General features: G+C 44.0%; 3 protein-coding genes across 52 annotated transcripts in view; all 3 read left to right on the forward strand.

The window, feature by feature from the left end:
* LOC114442521 (protocadherin gamma-C5-like) overlaps window positions 1-18290 on the forward strand; it is a 214004-nt gene that overhangs the window by 187350 nt on the left and 8364 nt on the right. For 3 of the 50 annotated variants that reach the window (XM_028416148.1, XM_028416149.1, XM_028416155.1), the window contains exon 1: window positions 10272-12856. The exons of 39 other annotated variants lie outside the window; for them this stretch is intronic. In XM_028416148.1, coding sequence (XP_028271949.1) covers window positions 10373-12856 — 2484 coding nt within the window. In that variant the 5' untranslated portion in view covers window positions 10272-10372. Of the gene's footprint in view, window positions 1-6973; window positions 9532-10271; window positions 12857-13593; window positions 16333-18290 lie in introns of those variants that run through there. 8 more of the 50 variants (XM_028416197.1, XM_028416198.1, XM_028416199.1 and 5 more) reach the window with 5 other exon arrangements.
* LOC114442984 (protocadherin gamma-C5-like) lies at window positions 206-2710 on the forward strand. The gene has a single exon (XM_028416875.1). The coding sequence runs from the start codon at window positions 224-226 to the stop codon at window positions 2708-2710; it is 2487 nt and encodes an 828-aa protein (XP_028272676.1). The 5' UTR covers window positions 206-223.
* Window positions 3539-6152, forward strand: LOC114442985 (protocadherin gamma-C5-like). Its single transcript, XM_028416876.1, has one exon. The coding sequence runs from the start codon at window positions 3666-3668 to the stop codon at window positions 6150-6152; it is 2487 nt and encodes an 828-aa protein (XP_028272677.1). The 5' UTR covers window positions 3539-3665.

Consider the following 18290-nt stretch of genomic DNA (forward strand, 5'->3'; position numbering starts at 1 on the left):
CCTCCCCCTTGCAGCCTCAGCACCACGAACGTTAACAATGCAACGAGCTGGAGGACGGTGTGGTGCGTTCACATCTCGTAGCCGAGAGCAAAATCGTCATTTTAAGCTTCAGATATGAACAAAAGCACTTCATTTATTTTTTCGAGTATAGCTACTAATCTCTGGCACTGGATGTTGGATTTGATTTTCTCGATGGGAAATAACATTTTCTAACGAATAAGAGATGACAAAGAGAACGGGATTTCGAGACTGGAGATGGCAGGCTCTCTGGTGGCATTATTTCTTTCTCCTGTGGAGTACAATAGACGGACAGACTCGTTACAGCATCCCAGAGGAACTAAAACAAGGATCAGTGGTCGGAAATATAGCCAAAGATTTGGGTTTGACATTATCTGAGATGTTTGACCGTAAGCTGCGTGTCGCCTCTGAGGCTGGTGAGCAGTATTTCACTGTGGATGCGGGGAAGGGCGAGCTGTTGGTGAATGACAGGATAGACAGAGAGGCTTTATGTGGACATAGCGTCAGCTGTGTGTTGCATTTGCAGATTGTTCTTGAAAACCCTTTACATTTACATAGAATTGAGGTAGAAATTAAAGATATCAATGATAATTCTCCTAGGTTTCTTACAAAAGAACTATCTTTGAAAATTGCGGAATCGGCAGCAGTGGGGAGTCGTTTTCTTTTGGAGAGTGCAGAGGATTCAGACGTTGGAGGTAATTCAGTAAAGTCATACACATTGACAAGAAACGAGTGTTTTACCTTGAAAATGAAGGAAGTCGAGGATGGCAAATCAGTCCCCGAGTTAGTGTTAGAGAAACCTCTTGATCGAGAAAAGAAAGCAGTTCATCAACTATTACTGACAGCATTAGACGGGGGAAACCCACTCATGTCTGGTACCTCTCAAATAACTATAACAGTGCTTGATAACAATGACAATTTTCCTGTATTTGAAAAAAATGTATATAAAGTTTCCTTAGAAGAGAATACTACAAAAAATACATTTGTTATAAAAATCACAGCAACTGATGCTGACGAGGGACCGAATGGAGAGGTTGAATTTTCCTTTGGCTCTCGGACACCAGACTCAGTACAATCAGTATTTGAAATTAACTCGTTAACTGGAGAAATACATTTGAAAGGAGAATTAGATTATGAAAAAGCCACGTCTTACAAAATTGAAATAACTGCAAAAGACAAGGGATCTCCTGAAATGGAGAGTCACTGTCGTTTACAGATAGATGTGATAGATGTTAATGACAACACTCCAGAAATTGTTCTCACCTCAGAACCACAGCCCATACGCGAAGACGCACCGAGTGGCACAGTGGTGGCTTTGCTCAATGCGCGTGATGCTGATTCCGGTAATAATAGCAAAGTGACACTGATACTGCCCAAAGGTTCTCCTTTCACTTTAAAACCATCTTTTTCTAATACTTATGCCCTGGTTACCAGTGGCCCTTTAGACAGAGAGAGTTTTTCAGAATATAATATTGAGATTACAGCAACTGATTCAGGCTCTCCTCCACTGTCAAGTAAGAAAATTATTCCTGTCAGCATCAGTGATGTGAATGACAATTCTCCAGTATTCAGTCAGCGAACCTATAATGTTTATATAAATGAGAACGGAGTCCCAGGCTCCATACTGTACTCAGTTTCAGCATCTGATCTGGATTTTGGTGAAAACGCCAAAGTCTCTTATTCTATACTGGACTCTAAAGTGCAGGACGTTTCTGTCTCCTCTTATGTTTACATTAACTCAGATAACGGCAGCATCTACAGCATGCACTCGTTTGACTATGAGAAGCTGAAGGTGTTTCAGATTCAGGTTCAGGCGAAGGATCAGGGCTCTCCGTCTCTCAGCCGCAAAGCCACTGTCCATGTTTTCATCCTGGACCAGAATGACAATGCCCCCGCTGTTATTTACCCCTCCTCCGCTGCCCTGGGCTCCCTCTCTCATCAGAGGATGCCCCGCTCCGCTAAAGCGGGTCACCTGGTTACTAAGGTGACAGCTGTGGACGCTGATTCGGGCCACAACGCCTGGATCTCCTACAGACTGGCGGAGGCCACAGACGCCTCTCTGTTCACTGTCAATCTGTACACAGGGGAGGTGAGGACTAAACGTGCTGCGTCCGAGCAGGACGACTCCTCTCAGAGGCTGCTTATAGAGATCAAGGACGACGGAGAACCGGTCCAGTCCGCCACCGTCACGGTGTCCATCCTGCTGGAGGACGGTCTCCATGAGCCCATCTTAGACCTCCGACAGAAAGTGGCCGAGCCCAGCAAAAAAACGGGCAGACTCACCCTTTATTTGATCCTGTCTCTGGCCTCGGTGTCCGTGCTGTCTCTGGTGACTTTTCTCATCTTAGCGGTGAAATGCATCAGGAACAGCAGAAGCAGCGGCAGCTGCTGCATGAGACGGAGCGACTGCGAGGATTACAAGAACCCCAACAGAAACCTGCAGATTCAGCTGAACACTGATGGACCTATAAAATACGTGGAGGTCCTGGGAGGAGACATGCTGTCTCAGAGTCAGTCCTTCAGGTCCTGTATGTCTCCAATGTCAGAGTACAGTGATTTCACGTTGATTAAACCCAGCAGCACCACAGACTTTAAGGAGGTGATCAGTGTTCTGGATGCGTCTTTACCAGACAGCACCTGGACCTTTGAGAGCCAGCAGGTGAGCAGAAATCAACGACAGGGTTCTGTGTAGTTTTACTGTTGTAAACATTTTTAAGCTAAATTTTGAAATAGATAATTTTTGTACACTGGAATACTTAGTCACAGTTTTGTACGTCTTTGTGTTGGCTTTCGTTTGATATTTTGTTTACTTTAGTGCACAGTTACAATGATGCATCCAGTCGTCTCACATAATAACTTTGTATAACTGTAAATTTAATAATGCCGTTTTTCAAACACACATGATTTAAATTACGTTAATTACGTGGAATTCTATTTATTCATAATTAATGTTTGCGTCTGGATTGTTTTTTAATGTCTTTATACCACAGACTTTCCCTCTGTTAGTTGTGCTTGTGTTTGAGCCTGTTCTTGGAACGCTCCCCTTATCGCTGTATAACTGGAAGTCATTTCAGCACCACAAAGTTGGACAGCGAATCTTGAATAGTTGTTGTCATAGGAGAACTGCAGTGTTTGCAGCTACACCACAATGCCTTCATTCTTTTGTGATGAAAATTCTATATTACAAATTGGTTTGCTTAATGAAAAGTTGGAGTAACCCGAAAACAGATTTTTAATTGTCGTACTTAGATTTCATCCTGTTGTAAAGATTTTTGGCAACGAGATAGTGCAGACATCCCATCCCCACGCGCTTGGTTTAGAGGCACATTCTATGCCCTGTGCCTTTAAAAGCCTTTCTTACCTCTGTTGCTACTGGATAGTAAAGAGAAATGCTGTGCACCAATGAAACGTGCAGATATACAAAGAGATCTAGTACCTCCCCCATACTGCCACAGCACCGCACTCACTTACATAGAAGCCGTGAGCCGAAGGAGAGGGGGGATTCTTTTCATAGATTTAACACAATGAAAATATTTTTTGTACAAAATCGTGTTGGATATTTGCTTTGGAATAACGCTTTATAACAATGGATGACAAATATCGTTGTTTATATTCTCTAACTGGGATATCATTCTAACGGACCCGGGATGACAAAGACAATAGGATACAGAGACTGGAGATGGCAGGCTCTCTGGTGGCTTCATTTCTGTCTCCTGTGGATTACAATAAACGGACAGACTCGTTACAGCATCCCGGAGGAACTGAAACAAGGCTCTGTGGTGGGAAATCTTGCTAAAGATTTGAGTTTGGGATTATCAGAGATTTTTGACCGTAACCTGCGTGTTGCTTCTGAGGGTGGTAAGCAGTTTTTCACTGTGGACGTGGGGAAGGGCGAGCTGGTGGTGAACGACAGAATAGACAGAGAAGCTTTATGTGCACAAAGCGTCAGCTGTGTGTTGACTCTGCAAGTGGTCATTGATAAACCGTTACAACTGCATCGAGTAGAAGTGGAAATACAAGACATCAACGATAATTCTCCAAGGTTCCCATCATCAGAAATAATATTATATATAGCAGAGTCGACAGCAGCCGGGGCTCGGTTTCCTTTAGAGCCCGCACAAGATCTTGATGTCGGAGTGAATTCAGTGAGGTCGTATACTTTAAGTAAAGACGACTATTTTAGTTTAAATATTAAAGATGTGTCAGGTGGAAGGAAAGTCCCAGAGTTAGTCCTTTCTAAGTCTCTGGACAGAGAAAAAAAGCCTACACATCAACTTCAACTAACAGCTGTAGACGGGGGAAACCAAGTGAAATCTGGTATTTCCCAAATAATCATAAATGTTTTGGATATTAATGATAATTTTCCTGTATTTGAGAATAGTGTTTATAAAGTCTCCATAAGCGAAAACAGTGTGCAAGGAGCATCTATAGTCAAACTCACAGCAAAAGATACTGATGAAGGTCTGAATGGAGAAGTGGAGTATTCATTTGGAGTGCACACGCCAGACACTGTCCTGTCTGTGTTTGATATTGACTTGTTAACTGGCGAAATACGTTTAAAAGGAAAATTAGATTTTGAAACTAATACTAACTACGAAATCGACATTTGCGCAAGAGACAGAGGAACTCCTAGAATGGAGGGGCATTGCACTGTTCATATTGACGTGTTAGATGTTAACGACAATGCTCCAAATATATTTCTGACATCTCAACCAAACTCTGTGCCCGAGGACGCACCAAGTGGCACTGTAGTCGCTTTAATTAGTGCCAGAGACCTTGACTCTGGTGACAACGGTAAAGTGACATTAAAGCTCCCAAAGGGGTCTCCTTTCAGTCTAAAATCTTCTTTTTCTGATAATTATGCACTGGTTACAGGCGGTGCTTTAGATAGAGAGACATTCTCTGAGTATAAGGTCGAGATAACTGCCACTGATTCAGGCTCCCCTCCTCTGTCGACTGAGAAAATGATTAATGTCTCCATTACTGATGTGAATGATAATCCACCTATATTCACTCAACCAACTTATGTTGTCTATTTAAAAGAGAATGGCGTCCCAGGCTCCATACTGTACTCAGTATCAGCATCTGATCTGGATTTTGGTGAAAACGCCAAAGTCTCTTATTCTATACTGGACTCTAAAGTGCAGGACGTTTCTGTCTCCTCTTATGTTTACATTAACTCAGATAACGGCAGCATCTACAGCATGCACTCGTTTGACTATGAGAAGCTGAAGGTGTTTCAGATTCAGATTCAGGCGAAGGATCAGGGCTCTCCGCCTCTCAGCAGCAACGCCACTGTCCATGTTTTCATCCTGGACCAGAACGACAATGCCCCCGCTGTTATTTACCCCTCCTCCGCTGCTCTGGGCTCCCTCTCTCATCAGAGGATGCCCCGCTCCGCTAAAGCGGGTCACCTGGTTACTAAGGTGACAGCTGTGGACGCTGACTCGGGCCACAATGCCTGGATCTCCTACAGACTGGCGGAGGCCACAGACGCCTCTCTGTTCACTGTCAATCTGTACACAGGGGAGGTGAGGACTAAACGTGCTGCGTCCGAGCAGGACGACTCCTCTCAGAGGCTGCTTATAGAGATCAAGGACGACGGAGAACCGGTCCAGTCCGCCACCGTCACGGTGTCCATCCTGCTGGAGGACGGTCTCCATGAGCCCATCTTAGACCTCCGACAGAAAGTGGCCGAGCCCAACAAGAAAACGGGCAGAATCACCCTTTATTTGATCCTGTCTCTGGCCTCGGTGTCCGTGCTGTCTCTGGTGACTTTTCTCATCTTAGCGGTGAAATGCATCAGGAACAGCAGAAGCAGCGGCAGCTGCTGCATGAGACGGAGCGACTGTGATGATTACAAGAACCCCAACAGAAACCTGCAGATTCAGCTCAACACTGATGGACCTATAAAATACGTGGAGGTCCTGGGAGGAGACATGCTGTCTCAGAGTCATTCCTTCAGGTCCTGTATGTCTCCAATGTCAGAGTACAGTGATTTCACTTTGATTAAACCCAGCAGCACCACAGACTTTAAGGAGGTGATCAGTGTTCTGGATGCGTCTTTACCAGACAGCACCTGGACCTTTGAGAGCCAGCAGGTGAGCAGATCACAACAGCCCTGTTCAATGTAGTTTAATTTTGTTGTAAATAGAAGATCTACTACTTCGGTCACTCTGTTAAAAATATTTTGTAGTGAAATGTATCTTTAAGCACCTTTGAATCGACCAATCTTTGCAGTTTGCATTAGGATCTTATGTTCTTTTTTTATGTTCATATTCCATTTTGACAACTGAAACATATTTATCTATAATTATACTGCGTGTTTAAAACACACTTACACTTGCAATAGATTACAAGGTGTATGGCATCTGATTAGTTTTGGATGGTTTTAAAATGTGTAGATTTTCACATGAAGAATTCTTTCATATACAATTTTGGAAGCTGGACACATTTCTTTTAGTATCACACAATTTGTCATTTTAAGAAATTTAAGAAATTTTCTGCTGCAATCATACGTTCTTTCACATATCAATAACTTAAAATTCATTTTACATTCAAAACGTTGTTTAATCAATTAAGCAATATACAGTAAGTGGTATAATTGATCAGTACAGTTGTCATAAGTAATCATTATTTGAAAACTACTGTTTTCTATTACGGAGTTTATAGTTTCGTCTGGTTAAAATTTCACATTTGATCATTGGATGAGGTGTTGTTTTTCTCCAAACATCCTGAGAGCTGGGGTGGGTGCTGTAGCTTTATGAGCAGACTGAGCGCTCTGTGATTGGACAGTTTGGTTGGATGCTGAGAGCCAATAGCATACACAACTGTACAAAGAGATCTTTTCCATCCCCCATTCACTCTTCTCAGAGAGTAACCCTCAGTGCGCTCGGAGATGGAGAGGACATGCGCTTATTCGATGGCGTTCGGAATATACAAATTATAGGAAATAATCCAAGGATTTCATTATATAAAATGGCAACTGATTATGCTGTTAAATGCTGGATTATGTTGACGAAAATCTCGATGGGAAATAACACACTCTAACGGACAGGGATGACAAAGAGAATGGGATACAGAGACTGGAGATGGCAGGCTCTTTGGTGGCTTCATTTCTTTCTCTTGTGGATTACAACAGGCGGACAGACTCGTTACAGCATCCCAGAGGAACTCAAACAGGGCTCTGTGGTAGGAAATCTTGCCAAAGATCTGAGTTTGAGTCCATCAGACATTTTTGACCGTAAACTGCGTGTTGACTCTGAGGCTGGTAAGCAGTATTTCACTGTGGATGCGGGGAAGGGCGATCTGGTGGTGAATGACAGAATAGACAGAGAGGCTTTATGTGGACAAAGCGTCAGCTGTGTGTTGCCTTTACAAATTGTAATAGAGAACCCCCTGCAGCTTCACCGGATAGAAGTAGAAATAAGGGACATTAACGACAATTCTCCGATTTTTTCAACAGAGGAGCGATCTTTAAAGATAGCAGAATCTACTGCCACGGGCATTCGGTTTCCTTTGGACACCGCACAGGATCAGGATGTTGGTAGTAATTCAGTAAAGACTTACACACTAAGTAAAAACGAGTGTTTTAGTTTAAAAATGAAAGACTTACCTGGTGATAGACAAGTTCCAGAACTAGTACTGGAGAAAATGCTTGACAGAGAGAAACAAAGTGTCCATCAGTTATTATTGACAGCGTCAGATGGAGGCAATCCTGTTAAAACCGGGACTACAAAAATCTTAGTTACTGTACTCGACATAAATGACAATGTCCCTGTTTTTAAAAGACAGTTGTATAATATATCTGTACATGAAAATACTGCTGTAGGTACTGTACTCTTAAAAGTTGAAGCCACAGACGCAGATGAGGGTGCTAATGGAGAGATTGAATATGGATTTGCTGACCAAACCCCTCAATCATTGTTATCTATTCTTCAGCTAAATCCTGGTACAGGCGAAATTTCTCTCTTAGGACAGTTAGATTATGAAGCCAGTACAATGCACGAAATACCTATTACTGCAAGAGATAAAGGAGTACCTGAGATGGAGGGCCACTGTCGTGTGCAAGTAGTGGTGATAGATATCAATGACAATGCCCCAGAAATAGTGTTAACTTCAAAACCAAATCCAGTACGGGAAGACGCACCAAAGGGAACAGTGGTAGCTTTAATCAGAGCGCGAGACATAGATTCCGGGGATAACGGTAAAATAACGTTAACACTTCCAAATTGGTCTCCATTCAGCCTTACATCTTCGTTTTCTAATAATTATGCTCTGGTTACCAGCGGTTCTTTAGACAGAGAGAGCTTCTCACAGTATAACGTTGAGATTACAGCCACAGACTCAGGCTCTCCTCCACTGTCTAGCAAGAAAACTGTATCAGTCAGCATCAGTGATGTGAATGACAACCCTCCTATATTTACTCAGCACTCCTATAATGTTTATTTCAAAGAAAACGGTGCGCCAGGCTCCATACTTTACTCAGTATCAGCATCTGATCTGGATTTTGGTGAAAACGCCAAAGTCTCTTATTCTATACTGGACTCTAAAGTGCAGGACGTTTCTGTCTCCTCTTATGTTTACATTAACTCAGATAACGGCAGCATCTACAGCATGCACTCGTTTGACTATGAGAAGCTGAAGGTGTTTCAGATTCAGATTCAGGCGAAGGATCAGGGCTCTCCGCCTCTCAGTAGCAACGCCACTGTCCATGTTTTCATCCTGGACCAGAACGACAATGCCCCCGCTGTTATTTACCCCTCCTCCGCTGCCCCGGGCTCCCTCTCCCATCAGAGGATGCCCCGCTCCGCTAAAGCGGGTCACCTGGTTACTAAGGTGACAGCTGTGGACGCTGACTCGGGCCACAACGCCTGGATCTCCTACAGACTGGCAGAGGCCACAGACGCCTCTCTGTTCACTGTCAATCTGTACACAGGGGAGGTGAGGACTAAACGTGCTGCGTCCGAGCAGGACGACTCCTCTCAGAGGCTGCTTATAGAGATCAAGGACGACGGAGAACCGGTCCAGTCCGCCACCGTCACGGTGTCCATCCTGCTGGAGCACGGTCTCCATGAGCCCATCTTAGACCTCCGACAGAAAGTGGCCGAGCCCAGCAAGAAAACGGGCAGAATCACCCTTTATTTGATCCTGTCTCTGGCCTCGGTGTCCGTGCTGTCTCTGGTGACTTTTCTCATCTTAGCGGTGAAATGCATCAGGAACAGCAGAAGCAGCGGCAGCTGCTGCATGAGACGGAGCGACTGTGATGATTACAAGAACCCCAACAGAAACCTGCAGATTCAGCTCAACACTGACGGTCCTATAAAATACGTGGAGGTCCTGGGAGGAGACATGCTGTCTCAGAGTCAGTCCTTCAGGTCCTGTATGTCTCCAATGTCAGAGTACAGTGATTTCACTTTGATTAAACCCAGCAGCACCACAGACTTTAAGGAGGTGATCAGTGTTCTGGATGCGTCTTTACCAGACAGCACCTGGACCTTTGAGAGCCAGCAGGTAAGAGTAGAGAAATATATGCAGTGACATGCACATGTGTGAGATTTTTCACATAGGCATGGTCCGACAGGAAATTACTTTCTGTGAGACATCATAAGGGCAGTGTAATTCAATAGATCAAGTGTGTTATTAGTTGTACATATACAGTGCACAAATCATTTTCAGTTAAGTCTGTGTACCAGCGGATTTAATCATCTGACAATAACAATGCGTCACATGTTGATTACTTGTAGCTGTGCGTTTCAGCACCACAGAGGTGGACAGCGACGTTGACCCAATGGACGTAGAGAGCACGTTTGATTGTTGAAATTGTTCTAGGTGGGAATTAGAGGGAAATTAATAAAATCTATTAAACTAAAGTTGCACGAACACACAGTACACAAATATAAAATACATAGCATCCGTAAAATATAATTTGAACACTTAGTTAATGCACTACAATGAAAATATCTATATTTATTGCACGTTTTATATTTGTGCACTACAGTAAATTATGGACTGTTAAAAGGAGCTCCACTGTGGTGTTTCAGTCGTATGATGATATTGTAAATGGTTGTTGTGTCTTTAACGGTGGTGCTCCGTTTTCCTCCCATTGGATGTCAGAGATGGATGATGTGCACCAATAGGAGTCAGAACTGTACAAAGAGATCTACTCCCTCCCCCACGCAGCTTTGGAAACACAGTGCTCAGTGTGTAAGGAGAGTAGGTAAATGGCTCATATTCTAGGAGTATTAGGATATATCTTGTTTTGCATGTTTGAGTATGAACAAAGATCGTTCAGTCGGGATATATCACGATTTTGGAATATGGATTTTGCCTTTATGGTATCTATTCCTGTGGGATGGAATTGATGCATTTTACTGAAACAGGGATGACAAAGAGAAGAGGATGCAGGGACTGGAGATGGCAGGCGCTTTGGTGGCATCTTTTTTTGCTCTTGTGGATTACAATAGACGGACAAACTCGTTACAGCATCCAGGAGGAACTAAAACAGGGCTCCGTGGTAGGAAATCTAGCCAAAGATCTGGGTTTGGGACTGTCAGACATTTTTGACCGTAAGCTGCGTGTCGCCTCTGAGGCTGGTGAGCAGTATTTCACTGTGGATGCGGGGAAGGGCGAGCTGGTGGTGAATGACAGAATAGACAGAGAGGCTTTATGTGGACAGAGCGCGAGCTGTGTTCTACCTCTGCAAGTCGTTATTGAAGACCCGCTGCAGTTACACCGAATAGAGGTTGAAATACGAGATATAAATGATAATTCTCCAAGTTTTCTTTCAAGTGAATTATCTTTAAATATCGCGGAATTGGCATTAGTAGGCACGCGCTTTCCTTTAGAGAGCGCAACAGACCCCGATGTTGGCAGCAATTCACTAAAATCATATACACTCAGTAAAAATGAATGTTTTTCCCTTAGATTCAAAGAAATTGAGGGGGGTAAGACTATTCCAGAACTTGTTTTAGAAAAACCTCTAGATCGAGAGAAAAGGTCTGTCCACAAAATATTACTAACAGCATTAGATGGAGGAAATCCAGTAAGATCCGGTACCACACAAATAATCATAAGTGTTCTTGACATAAATGATAATTATCCGGTGTTTGAAAAAAATCTTTATAAAGTATCTCTTGGCGAAAAAAGTATAAAGGGAACTGTTATTATCCAGCCCAAAGCAACAGACGCAGATGAAGGTTTAAATGGTGAAATTGAATTCTCATTTGGCTCACGGACACCAGATTCTGTATTATCAGTCTTCGACATTAACGCCTTAACAGGTGAAATTATTCTGAAAGGGGAGTTAGATTATGAGGCTGCCAAGTCATATGACATTGATGTAACTGCTAAAGATAAAGGTAGTCCTCAAATGGAGGGCCACTGTCGTGTGCAGCTTGAAATTACTGACTTCAATGATAACGCTCCTGAAATAGTCTTCACCTCTCAGCCGAAGCCAGTACCCGAAGACGCACCAAGCGGTACTGTGGTTGCTTTGATAAGTGCGCGAGACCTTGACTCAGCTGATAATGGTAAAGTAACGTTACAACTTACCAGTGGTTCCCCTTTTAATCTAAAGCCTTCGTTTTCTAATAATTACGCTCTGGTTACCAGCGGCTCGTTAAACAGAGAAAGCTGTTCGGAGTATAACATTGAGATTACAGCCACAGACTCAGGCTCTCCTCCACTGTCTAGCAAGAAAACTGTATCAGTCAGCATCAATGATGTGAATGACAACGCTCCTGTATTTACTCAGCCCTCCTATAATGTTTATTTAAAAGAGAATGGGGTACCAGGATCTATACTCTTCTCAGTATCAGCATCTGATCTGGATTTTGGTGAAAACGCCAAAGTCTCTTATTCTATACTGGACTCTAAAGTGCAGGACGTTTCTGTCTCCTCTTATGTTTACATTAACTCAGATAACGGCAGCATCTACAGCATGCACTCGTTTGACTATGAGAAGCTGAAGGTGTTTCAGATTCAGGTTCAGGCGAAGGATCAGGGCTCTCCGCCTCTCAGCAGCAACGCCACTGTTCATGTTTTCATCCTGGACCAGAACGACAATGCCCCCGCTGTTATTTACCCCTCCTCCGCTGCCCTGGGCTCCCTCTCACATCAGAGGATGCCCCGCTCCGCTAAAGCGGGTCACCTGGTTACTAAGGTGACAGCTGTGGACGCTGACTCGGGCCACAACGCCTGGATCTCCTACAGACTCGCGGAGGCCACAGACGCCTCTCTGTTCACTGTCAATCTGTACACAGGGGAGGTGAGGACTAAACGTGCTGCGTCCGAGCAGGACGACTCTTCTCAGAGGCTGCTTATAGAGATCAAGGACGACGGAGAACCGGTCCAGTCCGCCACCGTCACGGTGTCCATCCTGCTGGAGGACGGTCTCCATGAGCCCATCTTAGACCTCCGACAGAAAGTGGCCGAGCCCAGCAAGAAAACGGGCAGAATCACCCTTTATTTGATCCTGTCTCTGGCCTCGGTGTCCGTGCTGTCTCTGGTGACTTTTCTCATTTTAGCGGTGAAATGCATCAGGAACAGCAGAAGCAGCGGCAGCTGCTGCATGAGACGGAGCGACTGTGATGATTACAAGAACCCCAACAGAAACCTGCAGATTCAGCTCAACACTGATGGACCTATAAAATACGTGGAGGTCCTGGGAGGAGACATGCTTTCTCAGAGTCAGTCCTTCAGGTCCTGTATGTCTCCAATGTCAGAGTACAGTGATTTCACGTTGATTAAACCCAGCAGCACCACAGACTTTAAGGAGGTGATCAGTGTTCTGGATGCGTCTTTACCAGACAGCACCTGGACCTTTGAGAGCCAGCAGGTGAGCAGAAAATCAGAAGCCCTTTTGTAAGTCCTTTTGCAGTGGACTGAGAAATTCTCCAAGCTACGTTTATATTTGCTTTGAAACAGCTGTATTGTGAAACTCATAGCCTATATCAGGCAGAACGAGCTGAACATATATAAATAAAGTACATGATATAAGCATAAATAATAATATCACTCCATCTAATAAGGGTTAATCAATAGATTTTACCCTGTTACATTAATAATTATAATGTTACTGATGATTTCAAACTGCCAGGTTTCTTTTTTGCTTCTATAACTCACTTAGATCATAAAATAATTTACAGAATAACTTGGCTTTACACTAAAGCCTCTTTACAATAAAACTCTCTCTATAAACTTTGCCGGGAGTCAAAACACATTTTGGAAATCATGCCCCCATGCGGATACCAATAGCAATGCTTTGAATTGTATTGTGCTCGACATGCCGCTTGCCCATTAGGGCCGCTTAGTAAGTGTTACTATTCTGCCCTCAGCATTTTGCTTTCATTGTGTCTAAATTATTTTCCACATGCTTTGCTGTGTTGCGTTGTCCAGCTTTCTGTCTTCTGCAAAAACTTTTGAAAATTAAATGATCCTGCCTGTCTGTGGAAGAGGAGTCAGTGAAAAGTTGTGTGTGTGAGAGAGAGAGAGAAAGAGTGAGGCAGCGCTGCCCCAGCCCTGTCCTCCAATGAGAGGGAAGGCCTCTGCGGCCTCTCCACGCCCATGTGGGGAGTGAGGCGGAGGAGACTGAGCAGAGTTTTAGTGGAAGCAGAAAATAATTTGATTTTCGCCGTAGGTTTTTTCTTTAAAGACGGTCGTCATGATCACATCAAAACTTCCCATCGCTTTGTTTTTAAAATGGGAATGTTTACAATTAAGTTTAGTAGCCTTGTTTTAAGACTACTATGGATACGTTACGGTGAAAGAAGAAGTTAGAAACTTTACTGTTCCCCGATCCTCGGAGCGCAGCACAATGGACTCCAGACAGAGGAAGCGCTCCGGAGGAGGGAGGCTGTGGAGGATTTACTTGTATCTAGCCTGGCTCTCCTGCGCCTCGGCTCAGCTCAGCTATTCCGTTTCAGAGGAACTAAGTCCTGGCTCTATCGTGGGGAATATCGCTAAAGATTTGAGTCTAACTGTTCAGCGGATTGCTCAGAGGAGGTTACGCGTGGTCTCGGAATCAACAGAGCAGTATTTCGAGGTAAAGCAGGCGACCGGGGATTTGGTAATTAAACAGAAAATTGACAGAGAACAATTATGTGAACTGAGTTCAGCGTGTTCCCTACATCTTCAAATAGTCCTGGAGGATCCACTGGAGATTCATCGCGTCCTGGTGGAAGTTCTGGATGTGAATGACAATGCGCCGCAGTTCTCAACAAACAACATTTCTTTGGAGATATCTGAAGCGGCCGCGCCGGGAACACGGTTCCGTTTGGATAGTGCACATGACCCAGACGTGGGTACTAACTCCTTACGCACTTACCATCTTGCAGCAAATGACTTCTTTATTCTGCATGTGGAAACTAAAAGTGACGGCAGCAAGTTTCCAGAGCTGGCAGTGGATAAACCTTTGGACAGGGAGACACAGGCCTCATTTCGGCTCTTGCTCACAGCTGTGGATGGGGGTCAGCCGGAGAAATCTGGCTCAACACTTCTGCTCATTAAAATTTTGGACGTAAATGACAATGCGCCTGTTTTTGATGAGCCTGTAAATAAAGTTAGATTATTAGAAAACGTTGCACAGGGCACTTTAGTAACTAAATTAAACGCAACTGACGCAGATTCTGGTAGTAACGGAGACATATCATTCCTTTTTAGTAAATACACACCAGAACGTGTTCTCAAACTTTTCAGTGTGGATTCTAAAAGTGGAGAGATTCGTGTGAAGGGTGATGTGGATTATGAGAAAGGCAATGCATACCACATCACTGTGCAGGCCAGAGATGGAGGCTCCCCCGCTATGGAGGGCTCCTGTAACGTCATAGTGGACATAATTGATGTGAATGACAATGCACCAGAGGTGACACTGACGTCACTCACCAGTCCTATCAGAGAGGACTCGGCACCAGAGACTGTGATTGCGCTGATAAGTGCACGGGACCTGGATTCTGGTGTCAATGGGGAGGTTAAATTAACTATTCCACCAGGTTTGCCATTCAAACTTAATTCGGCTTTTGGCATGCATTACAGCCTCACCACTGCTGGCAACCTGGACCGTGAGGCTGTCCCAGAGTACACAGTGGTCATCAGGGCCACTGATGGTGGTACCCCTCCCCTTTCATCACAAACCACCTTTGTGGTGAAGCTCTCTGATGTAAATGACAATGCCCCCACCTTTTCTCAGCCTTCATACTCTGTGGACATCCCAGAGAACAATTCTCCCAGTGCTCCCATTGCTGCTGTTTCAGCCACTGATCCAGACCTTGGTGACAATGCTCGCATCTCTTATTCCATCCTCCCCAGCATGGTCCAGGGCTCACCCATATCTTCATATGTCTACATTAACCCAGAGAGTGGTCACATCTACAGCATGCGCTCTCTAGATCATGAACAACTTAAAGCTTTTACTATTGAGGTGCAGGCCCGGGATGCTGGGGTGCCCGCAAGGACAACCAATGTCACTGTTCATGTGTTTGTGATAGATGTGAATGACAATGCACCAGTTATTATACACCCCTCAATACCAACAGACAAAAGATTACAGCTCACTGTGCCCTCCTCTGCTGGTGCAGGGCATTTCATAAGTAAACTAGTAGGTTTGGATGCAGACAGTGGGCACAACGCATGGTTGTTTTACTCAATTGTCCCTGGTCCAAATGCTCGCATGTTCCATATTGGGGCACACAGTGGGGAGCTCCGCACCGCTCGTAAGTGGCCTGAAGAGGAAGTTGGCTCAACTTATGACATTATGATCATCATCCAGGATAATGGTGAACCACCAAAATCCTGCTCTCTAAACATTACAGTAACTCTGGATGAGAAGGTCACAGCCGTCGATGCTCTGGCAAATTCTAACCACACACCCTTCTATAATCGCAAGGGGATGTCGGATATCACTCTGTACCTTATCATCTCTCTAGCCTGTGTATCGGCTGTGTCCTTCATCACGTTTGTCGTTCTCATGGTGCGCTGTTTGAGGCACCGTGGTCCAGGGTTTGGAGACTCTGACTGCTGCTGCTACAGTCGGCACAGGTCCACTCGCTACCATCAGAGGCCCAGCAAGGACCTGCACCTGCAGCTCAACACTGATGGACCCATACGATACATGGAGGTTGTGGGAGGTCCCCAGGAACCACATACTCGTACCTATAGGCCCTGCTACTCCACCATATCTAGCCGAAGTGACTTTGTATTTATGAAGACACCCATGCTGAGTCACAACAACACACTCAACATGACACTCAGCAGGAAGCACCTTATGAACTCAGCCAGTGAGGTGAGGACTTACATGGGAGAGCAAGCATTGAACTGGTGAGATAAGAATGAAGGGCTTCTAAAAATGCAACAATATCTAAAAGTATGTTTTTGTGATGATTCAGTGTTAAAGGATAAAGCTGTGCTTTGCTGTTACAAGACACATTTAGTCAAGTGAAGAGTTTAATATTTAATCTGACCTGAGGCTCAAAAACATGTTGACTATTTCTGCTCATGCAACATAAGTGACAGAGGGTGCTCTTCCAAATGGAAGTTAGAAATGGCACAGGAAGAGGAAAGGGTCACTGCTCTGAACAGATGGAGAGGAGGAGAGAGCCAGATGAAAATAGGTCTTGCAGAGTTGGCTCAGTGGAAATGGCTGGGAGACAGAGGGGAACAGGATGACAGAGGGAGAGATGGGGGTGGGGGAGTTGTGAAGAAGAGGAAAGGGGCAGAGGAAAGAAAATAGTAAAGGGTGAAGAGCCAAAGAATAAAGCAGTAGCTGAAAAACAGGAATTGATGGGGTCAGCGGCCTGACCCCTGACGTCCTGTTGTCCTCTGAACTCTTGGTGATTGGTTCCAGGTCTGGGCATCACAGGAGAGTGGCAGTCTTTGCTTTTATCTGTGCATTTGGTAATCCTACCTTCCATGTGTTGAGTAGGTTTTGAATGAAGATCATATACATACGACACAGACGACCTATTTAGTAGTTTATTGTAAAGAAAATACTATCAAGGATAGAAAATGGCTGACAGTGCTCTCATCAAAATATTTTTTGGGAATTGAATTTTTTCATCCAGGATTCATCCACATTTTATGTTTACGGTTTGTTGCTGTGGTAATTAGATAATTTTATCCTTGACTTTTTTAAAATACATATATAAATCCCCCCTTTCTTAAAAAAAAACACGTATCTTACATAGACACTGAATTAGGTTGTCTGTGAGGTCAGCAGGATGCCATCTGTCGCCCTGCTCTAGTGACACGTGTGCAATGAGGACAACAGAGGAAAAGAAAAGATGGAGAGATAGATAACTGGAAAGAGAGGATGGTGCGTTGCACATGTGCCACAGCGACAGACAGTGAAGGCTTGGCTTTAGAGCAGCAGCCGTCACTGTGGGTGTTTATGTGCTTATATGCACTGAATTGTGTGCACAAAGAATCGGGCACGAAAAACCCTTCAGTAGTGTGTAATTTTAGCAGGACCCTGGGGCCTTAGTGCCTTCCCACTGCCCCTCTTTGTATCCTCAATTCACTTGCCTTGTGCTGTGTTTGCACTCTATTTAACCATACTCACAGATAGTTTTAGGGACAACTGCAATATATTAATAAATGTCATGACACAGTTATGTGTTTAAGATATTATGTATCTCAGTATCTGAACATTACAATGACCATGAGTTAGCTTTTTTAAACAAACTGGCCCATGCTGTTCAGTGAAACAGTCCTCAAGGTTTTTTTGAGTCATGATGTTTGTTTAAAGGAGAGGAATATTCAAATCACCACATGTTGTGAGTTTCTATTATGTCAGCTCAACTCATCTATAGAGTGCAACAGTTGCACAATACTAAAGGTTAAATGTCTTTAGTTCCACTGTGTGTGTTTATTTACACTAAAATATATTGGAGACCCCTCACAGAACTCTTCACCAGTTGCAGTTCAGCCACCTCTCTGTAAAACCTGTTTGTGTGCAGGTCTTTATACAATGAGTGCTTTTAAACACTTTCGTCAGAAAGAGAGAGATTCGGGATATTATATTGATTATACTTCTTTTTAGGCTTGGATGAACATTTGCACTTCATAAGAGCAAAGTGGTGCCCCATATTTTAATATTTCCATGCTCACAACCATGCTGAGTGGAGTCGAGCTATATCTATGGGCTCTTCAGTCCAGGTTTTAAGATGAGCTACTTCACTTAGCTCACACATGATAGTCATAAAGGAGCTCAGTTAAGTTGTAATTCATTCAGAGGCTTTTGATTCAGCTTAAAATCGTAAAGGAAGCAGAAACTGTTT

Source organism: Parambassis ranga, chromosome 10, assembly GCF_900634625.1.
Source record: "Parambassis ranga chromosome 10, fParRan2.1, whole genome shotgun sequence".
Classification (NCBI taxonomy): Eukaryota; Metazoa; Chordata; class Actinopteri; family Ambassidae; genus Parambassis; species Parambassis ranga.

What these genes read in the sequence shown, in the direction of transcription:
- LOC114442984 (XM_028416875.1), top strand. Translation starts at nt 224, where the DNA reads ATGACAAAGAGAACGGGATTTCGAGACTGGAGATGGCAGGCTCTCTGG.
- LOC114442985 (XM_028416876.1), top strand. Translation starts at nt 3,666, where the DNA reads ATGACAAAGACAATAGGATACAGAGACTGGAGATGGCAGGCTCTCTGG.